The sequence below is a fragment of the Protomyctophum parallelum genome, assembly GCF_964188405.1.
Source record: "Protomyctophum parallelum genome assembly, chromosome: 11".
Taxonomy (NCBI): domain Eukaryota; kingdom Metazoa; phylum Chordata; class Actinopteri; order Myctophiformes; family Myctophidae; genus Protomyctophum; species Protomyctophum parallelum.
The window spans coordinates 46,967,895-46,987,135 of record NC_139707.1 but is presented as its reverse complement, the minus strand read 5'-3'; the positions used below and the strand labels follow the sequence as shown (position 1 = coordinate 46,987,135).

At 40.5% G+C, this 19,241-nt stretch overlaps 1 protein-coding gene across 8 annotated transcripts in view; it reads left to right on the top strand.

The window, feature by feature from the left end:
- The window catches only part of obsl1b (obscurin like cytoskeletal adaptor 1b), an 89,034-nt gene extending 69,817 nt beyond the window's left edge, over positions 1-19,217 (top strand). For all 8 annotated transcript variants that reach the window (XM_083777063.1, XM_083777062.1, XM_083777061.1 and 5 more), the window contains 3 exons: positions 2,739-3,005; positions 5,505-5,780; positions 16,988-19,217. In XM_083777063.1, the coding sequence (XP_083633189.1) occupies positions 2,739-3,005; positions 5,505-5,780; positions 16,988-16,998 (554 nt within the window). In that variant the 3' untranslated portion in view covers positions 16,999-19,217. The remainder of the gene's footprint in view (positions 1-2,738; positions 3,006-5,504; positions 5,781-16,987) is intronic.
- Positions 19,218-19,241: the final 24 nt, after the last annotated feature.

The following is a 19,241-nucleotide window of genomic DNA, read 5'->3' as shown; positions in this document are numbered from 1 at the left end:
TATTATTAATATTATTATAATTATTATTATAATGATAAAACATGAATATTATTCTGGCTTGCTGCTTTTGTCAATTATATATTTTTTTGCCACAGACAAAATGAGCAGAGAATAATTTTACAAGAAACACACAAAGAGCCAGCCATAATATGAAAAAAAAATTGTACACTTTCAGAGTTATGAAGGTCCTTGAAAATAAACATTTGGAGAACCATTGCTAATGAATCACACTGTAGTGTCGTAATAAATATTCTGAAGAAAACCTGGAGACCGACCTTCAGTAATAGTGTCACAGTCCCGCCCCCTTTCATGACCACGAGAGACCCGGAAAATAATTCCTCGTTAATTTTCCTCATAGACTTTTCAAAAAGTATTTATTTAAAAAGACGTTAAAGCCGCGGACAAAGACAACTCGAGTTGTTGAGACAAATCATGACAACAAACACAATGTTTTGGGCCAAACAAATAATTTCTAAGAAGAAAAACAAAACTAAAACCGTTTTTGTATTTGTATTTTTGTATTTTTCCAGTTTTTCATGTGTCTATGAGGTCCACATAAAAGCATGATTTTAACAAATACTGTACACTTTTTGGAAAAAGTTCTTCCCTTATATTCTAATAATACCTGATGATCATGTTTTAGGGCGGAAAAAAAAGGTGGCACTTTTTGAAAAGTCTACGAGGAAATAATTGTCTTTGTTTTGATCAGGGTCGTGCAGAAAGTGGGGCAGGCAGGGGCTGAGAAGAGGGCACTTTTGTACAAAAATAGCAGATCTACAAGCTCACAACGCGTCGCAGCGTTTTCGGGGCGCACACCCAGCACTCTTTAGCTAGTGGAGATGCAGGAGTAACGACATCGATTTATAAACACATTTGTTTCAACGCAAAAATGCTGCGTTAAAGTTCAGAGAAATAAACGCAATTCCCGTGAATGCCGCCTTCCAGCAGGGCATGGAAAGGAGTGGCTTTTGCATATTTCTTTTACCACAGTAAAGATCCCTGCACACAGAGCGCGTTTTCGGATTTTAACTGCGTTTTTCCATCAGTTTTCCAAAAAAAAAACGCATCCAGTGTGCAACCAGCTTAAATGCTGCATTCGTGGTCTGGAGAGGGCAACTTTGTTTTACCGACGGGTAAAAGGGCAGGGGCTGAAGCCCCCTTTGATGTCCATGTGGGGGTGCATACTTAGTTTAGACTAGTCATTGGTTAGACATGGGTTAAGGTTAGGTTTAGGTGTGCTGCCCCGTGGGAGGTTAGGGGTGCATACTTAGTTTAGACTAGTCATTGGTTAGACATGGGTTTAGGTGTGCTGCCCCGTGGGAGGTTAGGGGTGCATACTTAGTTTAGACTAGTCATTGGTTAGACATGGGTTAAGGTTAGGTTTAGGTGTGCTGGGGGTGCATACTTAGTTTAGACTAGTCATTGGTTAGACATGGGTTAAGGTTAGGTTTAGGTGTGCTGCCCCGTGGGAGGTTAGGTTTAGGGTGAGGATTTGAGATAGGTTGTAGTTGTAGGACTAATGACTGGTCTAACCAATGACTAGTCTAAACCAGGACTAATGACTGGTCTAACCAAATGACTAGTCTAAACCAGGACTAATGACTGGTCTAACCAATGACTAGTCTAAACCAGGACTAATGACTGGTCTAACCAATGACTAGTCTAAACCAGGACTAATGACTGGTCTAACCAATGACTAGTCTAAACCAGGACTAATGACTGGTCTAACCAATGACTAGTCTAAACCAGGACTAATGACTGGTCTAACCAATGACTAGTCTAAACCAGGACTAATGACTGGTCTAACCAATGACTAGTCTAAACCAGGACTAATGACTGGTCTAACCAATGACTAGTCTAAACCAGGACTAATGACTGGTCTAACCAAATGACTAGTCTAAACCAGGACTAATGACTGGTCTAACCAATGACTAGTCTAAACCAGGACTAATGACTGGTCTAACCAATGACTAGTCTAAACCAGGACTAATGACTGGTCTAACCAAATGACTAGTCTAAACCAGGACTAATGACTGGTCTAACCAATGACTAGTCTAAACCAGGACTAATGACTGGTCTAACCAAATGACTAGTCTAAACCAGGACTAATGACTGGTCTAACCAATGACTAGTCTAAACCAGGACTAATGACTGGTCTAACCAAATGACTAGTCTAAACCAGGACTAATGACTGGTCTAACCAAATGACTAGTCTAAACCAGGACTAATGACTGGTCTAACCAAATGACTAGTCTAAACCAGGACTAATGACTGGTCTAACCAAATGACTAGTCTAAACCAGGACTAATGACTGGTCTAACCAAATGACTAGTCTAAACCAAATACTGTCTAAACTAAGTACTGCACCCGTCTATGTGCACGTCCCTGGACATTTTGACGACCCCTCCCTGTTTGTTCCTTCTCTCTCAGAGCTTCCGGTGAACATTCTGACCCCTCCCTGTTTGTTCCTTCTCTCTCAGAGCTTCCGGTGGACATCCTGACGACGCCTCCCTGTTTGTTCCTTCTCTCTCAGAGCTTCCGTTGAATGTTGACGACCCCTCCCTGTTTGTTCCTTCTCTCTCAGAGCTTCCGGTGAATGTTGACGACCCCTCCCTGTCTGTTCCTTCTCTCTCAGAGCTTCCGGTGGACATCCTGACGACGCCTCCCTGTTTGTTCCTTCTCTCTCAGAGCTTCCGGTGAACATTCTGACCCCTCCCTGTCTGTTCCTTCTCTCTCAGAGCTTCCGGTGAACATCGTGAAGCCTCTGCAGGACCAGACGGTGGTGGAGAAGAGCCGCGTTCTCCTGGACTGCACCGTGTCCAACCCGCGCTGCAGCATCCGCTGGTACAAGGGCCACAACGTGGTGCTGCCCGGCGAGCGCTTCGAGATCTGCAGCGAGGGCGGCTACCGCAAGCTCATCATCCAGCAGGTGGCGCTGGACGACGAGGGCACGTACAGCGTGCAGGTCGGGGAGCACTCGTGCTCCGCCAATCTCACGGTCGAAGGTAGGAGATTTATATCATTTATAGATCGGTGGTAGGAGATTTATATCGTTTATAGATCAGTGGTATGAGATTTATATCATTTATAGATCAGTGGTTCAAATCTCACGGTCGAAGGTATGAGATTTATATCATTTATAGATCAGTGGTTCCCAAACCTTTTCATGTCAAGGACCCCCAAATTGACACTAATTAGCCCACGGACCCCCATTTGAAAAGATGGGGATGATTTTCAACCGTTTAATTTCAAGGACCCCCCAGTTTGACCTGCCATTCATCATGGCATTTCCATCTCTGGGACCCCCAATTTATATTGTAAAATCACTGCTAATGTAACTCTGAGAGTGTACAAATGGAACCAAATGGACCCGTTAGGGTCCAAATGGTTCCATTTGTACACTCTCAGAGTTACAGACCCATAAGAGTACATTTGGTTACAAACTATCATTTAGCTGGGGACCCCCTGGAACTCCCTCAAGGACCCCTGGGGGTCCCCGACCGGGAACCACTGATTTAGATCAGCTTGCAGAGCTGATCTATTGGTTGCCTCTAAGCCAATGGGAGACTTACCCATATAATAAAACCCATAGTCTGAACGGCATTAAAAAAAACACACTCTGAACACGCAACGTGATGGAGGCTGTGTTGGAGTATTGTGAATCAATACTGCCCCCATCTGGCGGAGTGTATTAATTGAGTACCATCCATCTATGCTACCGATAGATGGTATAGCTGATATTATGGGTGCGTTCGGAAATGCGAACGGGGAGCGCACTGGCCTATTAGTTTGCATTGCACAGTGCGCTCAGTGCGCTATTTCCGAACGAGCCCCAAATGTCTTCAGTCATTTGTTGTTTTTTATTTTACTGTACATTTTGATTTTGTTTTATATTCTTCATTCTTCATAGTCTTTTGAAGGAAATGTCATGTAGTTTTAGTCATATTTCAGTCATCTGTAATGGTTTAGTGTTAAGTCTAGTTTTGGTCAACTAAATATCCTAAGATTTTAGTCGACTAAATCTAAAGTTGATTTAGTCGACTAAAATGTATTTTGGCGGGCCTTGATGGTGTCGTAATGGCAGATTTTTTTACACTTGGTTGCATGCTGAAAATAGCCGATCTACAAGCCCACAATGCGCCACAGGCAGCGTGGTCGCGTTGTTCGCTTGTAGATCTGATATCTGCCAACAACACCCGGGTGCAACCAAGCATAAAATCTAATCAAAATCGAATCAAATCAAATCAAGTACAATACAAGACAATACAATACAATACAGTACAATTCAGTGCCGAAGGCGTCAATAATAGAACAGGCAAATAGGACAAAGTAATCTAAAAGGAAAGGTGCAGCAAGATCATGTCGGTGATGCAAAGGCTTGTGAATATAAACATGTTTTAAGTTGTGACTTAAAAGACTCAGCGGAGGGCGCAGACCTAACGGCGAGGGGAATGCTGTTCCACAGAGTGGGGGCTGAGACGACAAAGGCGCGGTCGCCCCTGAGCCTCTTTTTTGAGTGCGGAACCCCTAAGAGACCCCTGTCTGCTGACCTGAGGGTCCTGGTAGAGGGGGGGGGGATAGGATAGGAGGTCGGTGATGTAGGAGGGGGCCAGCCCATTAAAACAGTTTGACTGTTTTACACGCGTAACCCGCATTTTAATCAACCCCCAACTCAGCATACGCTGAATTATTTGGGCTTTTAATCCGCGAAAATCCAGCGAAAAAAGGTCCCTCGGTTTGTTGTGATCCGATCGTACCATCCACCATCTTGGTGCACACCCGGAAGACGCACACAAGACCCGTCTCCATGAGGCGTTGCACCCCATTCATTTGCATTGGCCTCAATTTCCCAGAAGCCCTAGCAGCCCACAGCATGTGACGATTTCCGGTTTCGTCATCAAAACGAAAGCATCTAGTCTCTATCTCCGCGACGAAGACGGAGTTTCTTTTTATTTATTACAATACGGCGGATTAAACACATAAAACAAAAGGCGGGTATGTCGTATATAGCAACGACAGTAACCTGGAGTAAACCATTCCTGGCAGTAAAACTGTACACAAACAGGAGGGTTTTGAACTGGATTCTGAACCGGACCGAACCGGCTTGTCTTTTAGTATGCGAATGCCATGCCAAAGTTCTGTCTTACAAAAACACAGCATTTAGATGAATGTAGGATGATCATAGGTACAAAATTAAGCTTCTATAAAATAAGTGTTTGCCCAAACCAAAAAAACAAGAGTACTCATATCGGTACTCGGTATTGGTGACTGAGTACTCAAGATTCAGAAAAAAATATAATATTTTAATTCTAATTATTTTAACCCATTCTGGACGGGAATGTTTCAAGCATTATGTTATGCTTTAGCTATTGAAAAATAGAAGATCGAGTGCCGCGCTACGAGCTTGTAGGTCTGCTATTTTTTTGTTTATCATGAAAATGCAGCACAAATCTTTGAATATATATATATATATTCTCTCATTTCTCTCACCCGAACAACAACAGCCCAGGCTGCGTTGACGTTGGTCCGGGGGCTGGAGGACGTGTCGGTGGTGGCCGGTGAAGAGGCCTGCTTTGAGTGCGAGGTGTCGGTGCCCATCCTCAAGGGGCCCCTGTGGAGCCTGAACGGGGCCCCGCTGGCGCCCAGCTCCAGGGTCCGCATGGAGAGGCTGGGGACCGTCCACAGACTCACCCTGAGGCACACCTCTCCGGACATGAGCGGCCCCGTGGACTTCAGCTTAGGGAAGGTCTCCAGCAGCTCACAGCTCCATGTCCTCCTGAGTGAGTTAAAAAAAACGCACAATTATTATTGCTTTCTTTTTTATGATCAGTACTTTATTTTAGATTTTTTACAAACACAGAAAACATAATATACAAACACAAGCAACAACAGCAGAATACGTATTCATGTTCATTCATTTTTGATGAATTGAACAATGTGGACCCTGTTGTAAACAAGTGTAATGCTTAATTGGGTCGTCCACTCACAGTTAACAGTCTTTGTATTGAGTTTGTGCTTGAAATGTACTGTAATTCTACAAACTGTTAATAAATATTTAAATCAATCAATCAATGTATGAACACAGAAACATAAGACATAGACAAGATAAACAAATAAAAATAAATCAAATTAGAAGTTTAAATTAGTTTACAGTATTTATACGACCAAACACACAGCATCATCAACCGTGTCATAGTGTGTAGTAATACAATAAACAATCAAGAGGGCATTGCCTGACCATGGATCACACCAAAGGACCTGCAACATGACTGAGGAACACGTCCCACTTCGAATCATATTTATCCAACTGATTATTCAGCTTAAAGGATAACTTCTCCAAAGCAGCCACAACACCAAGCTGAGTGAACCATACATGTGCTGGAGGTAAAACCTCAGACTTCCATTCCTTAACAATTATTATTATTATTGCTTATATTATATATTATATTATTGCTATATATGCTTTCTTGATTTTTTTTTTTTCATGGGTGTTAACCACCAGTGTTGTTTTCGTCGACTAAAACCAAGACGACAAAATGTTCGTCGACTACCTTTTTTCACCAACGAAAACTACACGGAAAATAAATGAAAACTAAGCTATGATGACTAAAACTAAGACTAAATATACTGACAATTTCGTCAGATAAAAAACTAGAGTAAAATGTTAGGAAGGGACTAGTGGACAAGAGATCCAGTATAAGTCATTTTACACTTGGTTACATGCTGAAAATAGCCAATCTACAAGCTCACAACACGTCGCAGCGCAACGTGTTGTGAGCTTGTAGTTCTGCTATTTTCAGCAAGTGTAAAAACAGTTATTACGACGGCATCAAGGCCCGCCAAAATACATTTTGTTTGACTAAATCAACTGTAGAATTAGTCGACTAAAATCTTATGATATTTAGTCGACTAAAACTAAAATGTGACTAAAACTAAATGAAAATCATTGAAGAGACTATGACTAAAACAACACTGTTAACCACTGGGGTCCCTGTTTTTGGTAGAGGTGATCCAGCCAATACGGACCGATCTGTGTATCGGCCAAATTGTGATCGGCAATTTACCCGATCTGGAGAAACCAGAGATACCATTTAAGTGGTATAAAAGTCAGTCAGATGTATAGTACAATATCGTTTTGCATCTAAACATCCTCCCCGCGAGCGCACACACGCACGCACGCGCACGCACGCACGCACAGTTAGTTTTGATATATCAAATTTCCGCACTATGAGCTTGTAGATCTGCTATTTTTCAATAGCTAAAGCTTAACATAATGCTTACAACACCAAAACGGGCCTGCAAATGGGGAGTTTATTCCACAGTTTGGGAGCCAGGAAAAACTGAATCCATTCTTTTTGGATCAAACAGTAATCTCAGCAAGGCTGATGGCTTCTTGGTTAGAGTGGGTGACAATATTATCACACGAAAAGATGCAATTACCTACCTAGGTTTCATTCCATCCTGGAGGCAAATCTTTCCGGTGATAAAATGGCCACCAACGTAATCAAAATAGTCAATATGTGCCTGCACATATGCACACATGGCATCAACGCATGGTGTTGTGTGCAGGCACACTACACTCTGTCTTTCTTTTATCATTCATTTTTTAAGAGCCTGCCCCCAGGGACTACAGATGAAATTTAGCTTTGGCTAACTCTGGCCCATTTACATTGAAGTGAAAACTGACATGTTGATTAATGAGCTTTGTCCCTGTCAAATAAATAAATAAACCAAAGAACAAGATTCCTGTACAGGATCTCCTCACTGGTCAACAAAAACACCTTGAAGACCCATTTGACTGACTAACAGGAGCCCTCGTACAAGGTTTCTTCGACTATGCATGCACCTCTTGGTACCACAGCAACTCAAAGGCCCTTAAAACAAGGCTCCAGACTTCCCAAAACAAACTAGTCAGGCTCCTACTGGGCTTCACCCCCCGAACCCACCTCACCCCTGCCCACTTTGACAGGCTGGAATGGCTTAGGGTTGAGGACAGAGTCTACTTTTTTTTTTTATGTCAGCGAAGTCCACACCCACAACACCAGAGGGAGTTCAACAAACATGTGCAACCCAGATTCGGCACAAACAAGGGACTAAATTAGTTTCGCTCCTATATGCCACCAAAATGTGGAACGCCCTACCAACAGTCATTAAGACATGTGAATCCCTTGACTCCTTCAAAACTGCTCTCAAAGGGCACCTACGGACGGCTGCAATTCAATACTGGCCCCTGTAAAATCTGACTTTTCCCCCTCACTGTATATGTTTTTTAACTCTATGATGATTTCCTGTTTTTGGCTATATAGGCCTATAGAGGTGTATATTTGTACGTCTCTAAATGTTATGATCAATTGAACTTGGTGGACCCTATTGTAAACAAGTGTAATGCTTTATGGTGTCGTCCACAGTTAACAGTTGTGTATTGAGTTGTGCTTGAAATGTACTGTAATTCTCCAATCTGTTAAATACTTCAATCAATCAATCAATACTGGTTGCCTTTTAGTCCAGTGCCAGGGTTCTGTAGGCCTACTGGGTTCTGTAGGCCTACTGGGTTCTGTAGGCCTACTGGGTTCTGTAGGCCTACTGGGCCAAAGGGCTTTGTTTGACAGCCACCATGGTCGCTATGAAGGCAATTGTTTGTGAAACAACAATGATAGAAGGTAACAAAGTGTAACTGGTGTTTTCAGTGTGCTGAAATCCAGCACATCATAATTATGATATACTGTACATATATAGCAGTAAAATCTTAACACGGATACAGACCCCAGATGTGTAGCTGATCCGATTCCCTCTACTCCATATGTCCTGTCACATAGGCCTACAGACTTCCTTCACAGCTGTTAGCAATGAAACACAGATTAATGCCAGGTGTGTGTGTGTGTGTGTGTGTTGGCTCACAGGAAGGGTTCTGCTACATTGGTAACACCAGCTGTCATGAGAGGAAACCCCTCTGAAATAACCATAAAATGCTACATTTAACAGATTGTCTAATAGCCACCGGGTATTTTGAATGTGTGTAAATACAGCCATTGAAAAAGACAAACACATTCTGTCATTATCTGGTTCTGTGCCTATTTTGTCACTCCATTCCTGTAATTCAAACACTCACCACTAGATGGGGGACAATATTAACTTTTACATTAGTCTTGCAGTGGCAAGTCACTATCTCTGCCAGACAGAGTTTAAAACATCACTCTTATCTTAACTTCTTAAGGTCCCTGCACTGTCGATTGATTGAAATATTTATTAACAGTTTGCAGAATTACAGTACATTTCGATCTGTCTGCCTGTCAGATAGTTAGATTGGATTCTAAGATTCCCTTTGTGTGTGTGTATATGGATATTGATATATATATATCGCCTTAGGACAGGTTACATTTAAGAATGTATGATGTCTACAGTGAAGTGATAGTTTCAATAGTTTGAACCTGCAGCGCTGAAAAAGCGTAAAAATGGGTTAAATGACTGTGAAAGTGCCAATTAATCTAAGTGACATTTTAGTACACTTACAAACCCATGGGGTCCATAACAGTTCTCTATATATACTGTGTAGGCCTCTATACAATGCACAGCAGAACATAGGTGAGATTCACCCATCCTATAACAACCAGGAGCAAAGAGAGCAGCCATTCTATAGGAGCTCGGGGAGCATTTCAGGGGTTAAGAGGTGAAGAGAGGCTCAGGGACACATCGCTGACCTGGCCTGGAATCGTACCGGGGACGGGGACGACTACCCCAGGCGGGCTCACTGACCTCTTAGTGAGCCCGCCTGGGACGACCAGTTAAGTTTAGTTTAGTTCATCAATACCTGAGATCAGATTCTAAAAATGTCTTCTACATCCTGACAGTCTTCTGAAAAAGCTATGTTTCTAGGTCAGTGGTTCTTCGATTTTTCAAAAATAGCAGACCTGCAAGCTCTTAGCGCGCCACTCGGTGGCGCGCTATGAGCTTGTAGATCTGCTATTTTTCAATGGCTAAAGTATAACATAGTGCTTAGTTAAAACACCAAAAGGGGTTCCCGTCCAGAATGAGTTAAGGATCCCCATTAGTCTACTCTACACCCTAGTGGAGACTATTCTTCCTGGGGGGTCCAGGCAAAAGAAAACATCACAATACAAATCATAAAATGCAGTACAGGCTTACAGCATGATCCATGTTTGTGAACAAACACACAAACCTAAACGAACAAACTTTATTGTTGTTGTTCAATTATTTGATTGTGTTTTGTTCAATTATTATTATCTACGTTTCATGTGTGCACTTTCAAATGACAGTATGCATTTTAATGTAAATTAAGTTCGATTGAATGATTGATCAGCCATTTGTGATTGATATAAGTCAAAGTCATGGTGGTTAGGGTTATATAACAGAATTCAGTATGGTTGAATTGTGCTATCTGGCACTGACTTATTATATTTGCCACACCACAAAAAACAATTGTCAGTATATTTAGTCTTAGTTTTAGTCATCATAGCTTAGTTTTCATTTTGTTTCCATGTAGTTTTCGTCAGTAGACTGACGAACATTTTTCATCTTAGTTTTAAAGTCGCCGAAATCAACAGTGCTGCACACAGTACACTATAGACCGAAACGGGTCTCATGGTCGCAGGCAACGTATTTCCTGTAGGCGGAGACGACATATCTGCGGTTTAAACCTGCACCTCTTCTACTACAGTGAATTGAAAAGTGACTGATGTTAGTCTGCCTCAAACGTTACTCTTTTACCGGCTTTTTAACACTAACATGCCCAGAACATCGGGATGAACCTGTGTAGTTTATGGCTGCTCCAACAGTAGTGGCAACATTCCAAAGGAAAAAAAAATGTCAAAATATCCACCGCGGTGTCTGAGACCAGAGCCATAGAGTAATGGTTGAGACGAAGCAGTGAAAGGTCCTGAAAGATGCATAACGTCAGTCTTACCCAATCTTTCTGTTTTATGAACACAAGGCTGATGTACTTTATACCTCATAAAATTACAGCAGCCTTGTGTTCATTTTTCATTAATTAATCATGTTTGCCTTCAATTTCCTAAAAAATATTAAGTCAGGTGTCTTAGAGATTGACAGGTGTAATGACAGGCTGCTACAAGACACTTCATCACATCACATTCCCAAATGTAGACTAAGGGCCGATTCATACTCCTATTTTACTGCTGTTTTGGTGCTGTAGTGCCAAAATGATTTTGGCTCGTCAGAAATTTTCAGTAGCACCGAAGAGCCGACTTTAGGACGGTTGTGTTTACACAATGTTTGTGTTTACACAATGTCTGTGTTTACACAATGTTTGTGTTTACTATTTACACAATGTCTGTGTTTACTATTTACACAATGTCTGTGTTTACACAATGTTAGTGTTTACACAATGTCTGTGTTTACACAATGTCTGTGTTTACACAATGTCTGTGTTTACACAATGTCTGTGTTTACACAATGTTTGTGTTTACTGTTTACACAATATCTGTGTTTACACAATGTCTGTGTTTACACAATGTCTGTGTTTACACAATGTTTGTGTTTACACAATGTCTGTGTTTACACAATGTTTGTGTTTACACAATGTCTGTGTTTACACAATGTTTGTGTTTACATAATGTTTGTGTTTACACAATGTTTGTGTTTACACAATGTTTGTGTTTACATAATGTTTGTGTTTACACAATGTTTGTGTTTACACAATGTTTGTGTTTACACAATGTCTGTGTTTACACAATGCCTGTGTTTACACAATGTCTGTGTTTACACAATGTTTGTGTTTACTGTTTACACAATGTTTGTGTTTACACAATGTCTGTGTTTAGACAATGTTTGTGTTTACTGTTTACACAATGTTTGTGTTTACATAAACCCTTAGCCCCTTTCGGGACCCTACATAAAGCTTTTCTGAAATTTTGATGAGTTTTATGTTGGGTCCCTGGTCAGAACTATATTTTCGTATGGGAATTCCAGAACGCGGAAGTAGAAATTCTCTCTAAGATTGAATCTGCGCCGTGTGACGGTCTTTTTTTGCTTGAGTTATTCTGAATTCGGGAACTTTAAGTACCTATACATCCCGCTGCGAATATCTCCTGTGGCGCGGAAGCCGTTAAGTATTTTTAATCTTTGTTTGACCGATTTGGTCGCTTTATTTCTTCTTGTTTGTTTACCGTTTATTGTACCGCCTCCCGGTGTGCGGTTGGCTTGTGCGGCTACGTCCCTGCCTCTGATCTGCTCTGTCATAGCTATAGCGCCACTAGCTAGCCAGATAGGCGGTACAATGAGGTGTCAATAAACAAGGAAGGAAGAGAAGAATCCAAGCTTCCAATTCGGGCAAACATATATTAAAAATACTTAACGGCTTCCGCGCCACAGGAGATATTCGCAGCGGCATGTATGGGTACTTATACTAAACATATTCAGAAACGCTCACAGGCGCTAAACATGTTGTTTATGTTTAAGAATGGCTGTGTACCAGGTGGCATGGTAGTGGTGCAACAGGACCCCATGGACTGGGTCGAACAAAATGTCAGAAACTTCAGTACCATTGGGTTCTGCTTGGAGGGCTAATAAACCCTCAGCTGGACATAAGAGCGCTCCTCAACAACCATAAAACAACAACAGTCAACATGTACTCTCTCCCACACAGCCTAGTATTGAAGTATAAGTAGTGGTGTTGTTGAGTATTGAAGACAGCAGAGTGTAACAAACAGCTAGTTTCTTTCTACTCACTTCCAAATGACAAATTAGCAAGATGGCACCCCATAGCATAGCAGCAGACAGCATGGTTAGCACCCCATAGCATAGCAGCAGACAACATGGGGCACAATCAATGGAAATCCATCAATGAAAATCCATTCAGCAAAAAATTACAATTAAATTAAATTCTGACCTTTGATGTCTTCAATGATGTAGTAATCCATAATCAAGGGCAGATGCTGTTGTGGAGTTGCCCAGTAAAGCTTAAGTCCTCAGGATACAACATGTTGTACAGTAGCCTATAGGCTAGCTCCTCTAGGGACTGCTGACTTCATTTCTTTCCAAAAACTTTGCAATAGACGTTTGACATTGTGAGGCTAACATCTAGGATACTCTCAGAGAGGCCTCTCATTAATATTTAATCATAAACAAAGACACAAGTTTCTGGTGTGAAGACAAACAAATCTGCTGCATTCTAGAAACAAGCACATGATGACAGCCAGGCCTCATGCAGGCAATCTATGCAGGTACAGATGAACAGGCATGACCAATCAATCTATGCAGGTACAGATGAACAGGCATGACCAATCAATCTATGCAGGTACAGATGGACAAACTAGAGGCAGTGCCAGTGGCTGCAGATCCAAATAGGAAAATTAATGAAAATACCTACACCTACTGCCATAAATTGAATGCAGTGATTGCATTCACATTATGTTATGCAATTACGCTACTGTCATCACAATGATATTTTTTTGGCTGAGCCGAGTTCAGAAATACCTGGGCCTAGGCCCAGGTATTTCTGTTTTAATTTAGTTTTAGTCACATTTTAGTCGCCTGGAATGTTTTAGTCTTATAGTTTTAGTCGACTAAATGTCATAAGATTTTAGACCACTAAATCTACAGTTGATTTAGTCGACTAAAATTTATTTTGGCGGGCCTTGATGCCGTCGTAATGACTGATTTTACACTAAAAAATCCCTTTCTGGTTAAAAAGTACCGTTTATACGTGTGGTGGGCCGTGGGGGGCTCAGAGTTATTAGGAGTCCAACTAGTACTAGTGCTTTTCAAATGTTTTATGGACCACCATTGATTGATTGATTGAAATATTTATTAACAGTTTGCAGAATTACAGTACATTTCAAGCACAAACTCAATACAAAGACTGTTAACTGTGAGTGGACGACCCAATTAAGCATTACACTTGTTTACAATAGGGTCATAAACTCTGAGAGTGTAGAAATGTGACAGTCTCAGAGTTACAGACCTGTTATGGTCATTCTTATTCAACACTATCTCTTTGTGCTTCTGGTAATACATTATTATCCCATTCTAGACGGGAACCCCTTTTGGTGTTTATAGCATTATGTTTGCGAACGCAGTGAGAAACTAACTATGAGACCCTGCAGATCATGTCTGTGTGTGTGTCTGTCCCGCTGTGACACCACCCGCCCTCAACCAGAGGGCGCAGCTGTAGCACACACACACACACACACACACACACACACACGCACGCACGCACGCACGCACACACACACACACAGTAGAAAATTTAAAAAAATTACTAACTAAAAAGACAAAAAAGTACGTAATTTATTCTAATTGTTGTTATTGCAATTTACGAGCTGCGTTCGCTTCCCGCGTTTGCGCGTCTTACTTGTATACTTTAGCTATATTGAAAAATAGCAGATCTACAAGCTTGTAGATCTGCTATTTTTCTTAAATCGTGAAGATGTGACGCAAATCTTTGAATATATATTCTTTCAGAGCGAACGTTTTTAACTCAAATCTTCTGGGGGGGGGGGGGGGGGGGGTCCCTGTAACAACATGTTTTCAGATGGGGGGGTCGGCGGCCAATTACATATATTTTTGGGGGTCCTTGACATGAAAATATTTGAGAACAACTGACAAAGAAACATGAGGGTTTTTCAGAAAACTGTCAGGATTTAGAAGACATTTGTAGAATCGTCCTCATGTCCAGGGACAAATTAGCCATTGGGCCAGTGAGGCCGTGGCCCAGGGGCCCTTAACTCTCAGGGGCCCTTCGGGGGAAATTGGACCGTGAGGTACTAGATTTGACGCCCTGAAAAGGGCTCCTGGGGCCCTTCATTGGCTGTTTTTTTGTTAAACTTAATTTTGTTAAACTTAGGTTAAAAAGATGATAAAAACACGGAAAAACACGAAAATGTCACGCGCACGCGCGCTACGGGGGCCCTGCAAATATGACCGCCCCAGGGGCCCTCGTATAGGGGTTAATCCGTCCCTGCTCGTGTCCATTCATTTTGTATGTCCGTGTGGCAAAAGAAATTGGCATTTTGACACAAATGTCATCCACAAACCGACGTGGTGACGATGACCCCTGCCGAGGCAACATATACATTTGCTGGCTCCTGTATGTGCTAAATTCTTCCTTTATGATCCAACCCTATTCATGGGCATAGAGGTCAAGTGATATGGAACCGATATCTGCAGGGATGCGACTAGGCCAGGATAGTAAACTATTTTTAGTTTTATTATGTTGCCAATAGGGGAGTATTAGGTTCATTCGTCTGACTTGGGGGGGGTGGGGTACAGTTGTTGTTGTTGTACAAAAGTAGGCCTGCTTGACTATAACGGAAATATAAACACAACGGAACTGATTAGTGACCAATAAGTGACCAATAAGTGAACCAATAGTGAACTGATTAGTGACCAATAAGTGAACGTTGCAGAGTCAAACGTCAGTGAGTTTAGTCAGGTTAGGGAGGTAGGTATGGTCCGTGGTGCAGAGTTTGTTCTGATTCCTTTCCAAGCGATGAAGTGAGTCTGGACCTTCCGGGCCTTGCAGATCGCTATGCGAGCCATTGGAAAAAAGTATCACAGTACTTGACCCTTCAAGTATTTCTAGAATGGCATTTGTAGAAGCTGAATTCCCACCTATTGACCAAAAATTCCGGTTGAAATCTCTGGAATACTCGACACTTTTTACTCTACACTTTTTCCATTCATCGTCTGTGATGAGTTTTCAAATAAGGCTGTGAAGATCGATTATTTTCCTAGAGATTGTATGAATAACTTTTTCGATTAAGCAAGTAATCGAGAAACCCATTTTTACTGTACATTATATATTATTAAACAATTTGACATGCAAAATGACTACTTCTGTGAAGCTATCATTTATTTTTTCCATCCATAAGTTAGATGTCACCAGACATATCAATAGTCTTATCATATCAGATGTCTGACACAACACTACTTAAGCCTCGTTTTACACTTTGTCAAATTGTCGTACAATACGGCGCTGCACAAAAACAGTGGAAGCAACCAGTTCATGTGGTTAAGCCATTAACCTATTCTATACATGAAACTAGCAAAAACAGTTCATGTGGTTAAGCCATTAACCTATTCTATACATGAAACTAGCAAAAACAGTTCATGTGGTTAAGCCATTAACCTATTCTATACATGAAACTAGCTAAAACAGTTCATGTGGTTAAGCCATTAACCTATTCTATACATGAAACTAGCAAAAACAGTTCATGTGGTTAAGCCATTAACCTATTCTATACATGAAACTAGCTAAAACAGTTCATGTGGTTAAGCCATTAACCTATTCTATACATGAAACTAGCTAAAACAGTTCATGTGGTTAAGCCATTAACCTATTCTATACATGAAACTAGCAAAAACAGTTCATGTGGTTAAGCCATTAATCTATTCTATACATGAAACTAGCTAAAACAGTTCATGTGGTTAAGCCATTAACCTATTCTATACATGAAACTAGCTAAAACAGTTCATGTGGTTAAGCCATTAACCTATTCTATACATGAAACTAGAAGAAACGGTTCATGTGATGCCATTTGTACATTTCTGAAAATGATTTAACATTTTGAAAATGTTTGCCTACACAAAAAGAATGATGTCAGTTTGAATTTGAAAAGGGTTCAGTGGACAACACTACTGTGTTTTTTTTACTATTGTGTAATGTAAACTGAAAACATATCAATAGAGGGTATGCGCGTGACATCATCATCAAACCAGGAAGTTATGCAGGAACGCCTACTGAGTGGCAAAAACGACTTTCTGGCCTCGACAGCCCCAGGCATCCAAACAGAAAAGTCCTATCTGATTGCATTAAACAACATTAAACAATGTTAAACTCACTTTGCCTGTTGCTTTGCCACTCGATGTGCCATTCACTTTAAGCATGCGCATACCCTCTATTGCAGCATAAACAAGTGTGCGTTTTGACAGAATAAGGCCAGGCATACTGTACTTACAGTATGGAAGCTCTCCGGTTCACATGCATGTTTTCTCTGCTCTCATTTCACAGGTGATCCCTAGAAGTGATGGTGTCATCTTCAAAGTGTCGTCACCCCATTAAAAAATGGATTCTTTGTTTTTTTTTACTTTTTCAAGATGTGAAACCGAAGAGGCACCCCCGCTGTGGCTAAAATTAAGATGTTTTCACTGTGGTTGCAGTAGTCGAGAGCAAGGGTGAGAGCAAATGAATCAATGGAAGTTTCTTTCTTTTCTTTTACAACAAGTGGAAATATTGTGCTTATTAAAAGTTCTTACATTCAATCTAAAAACAAATTGACAGTCAGCATACATCAGCTTATAATTTATATTTCACTGACACCTTTCCTGGTTAAAAATGCAAAGTCTAAAGGTATAAACTATATAAAGTATTGAATATAGCCTAGGTTGTGAACTTGAACGGCTTTTGACCTAAGAAGTTCAGAGGCACTTTGGCTATACATTATATACATGGTGGATTTATTCAAGAAGCGAGAATTATTCCTATTCTTTATCATTAATTCTACATCTTTTTTTTCTTCTGTGTGTGTGTGTAAAAGGAACCCATGCAGTCTATCAGTCTGTCATGTTGAAATTAATTCCTAATGCGGTTAAAAAAAAGCCAAGTGAATTCAGACACAGAGCGAAAAGGTTTGCATTAGATGTAGTTTTTAAGAATGATTACAGGGTTTCCGAGGGTACAGGAGCTAAACTTGAGATGTTCTCTCAACTAGAATAATGTGCATATTACTCATTACATATTTATTCACCAGGTTTCTGTCCAAGCAATGTACTTACAATTTTACAATGCATTTCTCCATTCTGTGCAATTTTACCCCATATATCACAGCATGGTTTGTGTGGCTGTTGTGGTGGCTCTCTGATTTATATTATTCATATAACAAGAGAGGATACATTTTTGTGGTTATATTTTACCATATTTAAATACCATGCTAATCTTCTCTAGACAGCAGCCATTACCATTAATAACTTTCAGCCGTTTCCTGCATCTCAAGATTAGATTCCGCTAGGTTTTAAATTGATAGGGGGCTCCAACCACTATGTTTTTTAGAGATTTAATGACCGTTAACCTTTAAAAGTGTCTGTGTATTTTTCATCATTTGTCCATTGTATAGTCATTGTTTTTTACATTTTATTTTTGATGAGTCAGGGTTCAAAGGTTGTGTGAAAGGAAGGTGTTCTGTCTCGTAATAAAAAAAAAGGCTTGAAATGTAAATACATTGGGCCAAAAAATAATTTGATTTACAAAAAGAGATGTGGTTGAATATGACTTCGCAGGAAAATCCTGAGTGTTAATGGGGTCCATTTGGTTCCATTTGTTGCGCTCGAGAGTTGAATTAACACTGGGAATTTTACTGTGTAGTTGTTATAGTTACTTTCGAAGGGTCTTGATATTTCAACTTAAGGGGAACGAAAGATGTTTTCATACGAAGTCTATTCTATATTCCATTTTTCCATTGTACCATGTATTCGTGTTGTCTTGAACATTAGGGTCGTATGGAAAATGTAGTGTACTGAAATTCTCTCCTCTTTCAATAAAACACGCTTTATTGATGCAAAGTACAAATTCGCCTTATAGCCGTCTTTTGTTTTCAAACTTGGAACATTCGCCTGGAGCCACTTAAAAACTCAAAACACATTATCTTAGACCACTTTCTTTACTTACGAGTGTCAAAGTTAATACTCTTTTTTGCATACAGTTAAAAAAAAAAAAAGTTAAATCATTATTTCATAAAAAGCTAGGTTACACTACAGATACGTGTTTTCAAAGTTATATTTCTTGAACCCTTAAGGGAAATACTCACATTGGATGCAGTCCCACAGAAACCTATAGACACTGTCTGGAATCCATCCATTCATACACATATCAACAGACTGGGTGTTCATTTATCCATTTAACTCCAAAAGGTGTATATGGTACAGTTAAATGTGGTGATTCTTTTTATTTTTTTTACATAAATTAAATAAAGTTAGATCTGTAACAGGTATAATCTGATGTTTGTTCAGTAACAGGAGTCTCTCCAGCTCTTCAATAAACAGAACATGTGGCGTGCATTTTTAGTTTAAGGTTAGGTTTAGTTGTGCTGCCCTGTGGGAGGTTAGGTTTAGGGTGAGGGTTTGAGATAGGTTGTAGTTGTAGGACTAATGACTGGTCTAACCAATGACTAGTCTAAACTAAGTATGCACCCCTCGATAGCAAAGCGAGTGAACGGGTGCAGTACTTAGTTTAGACAGTTTTTGGTTTAGACTAGTCATTGGTTAGACCT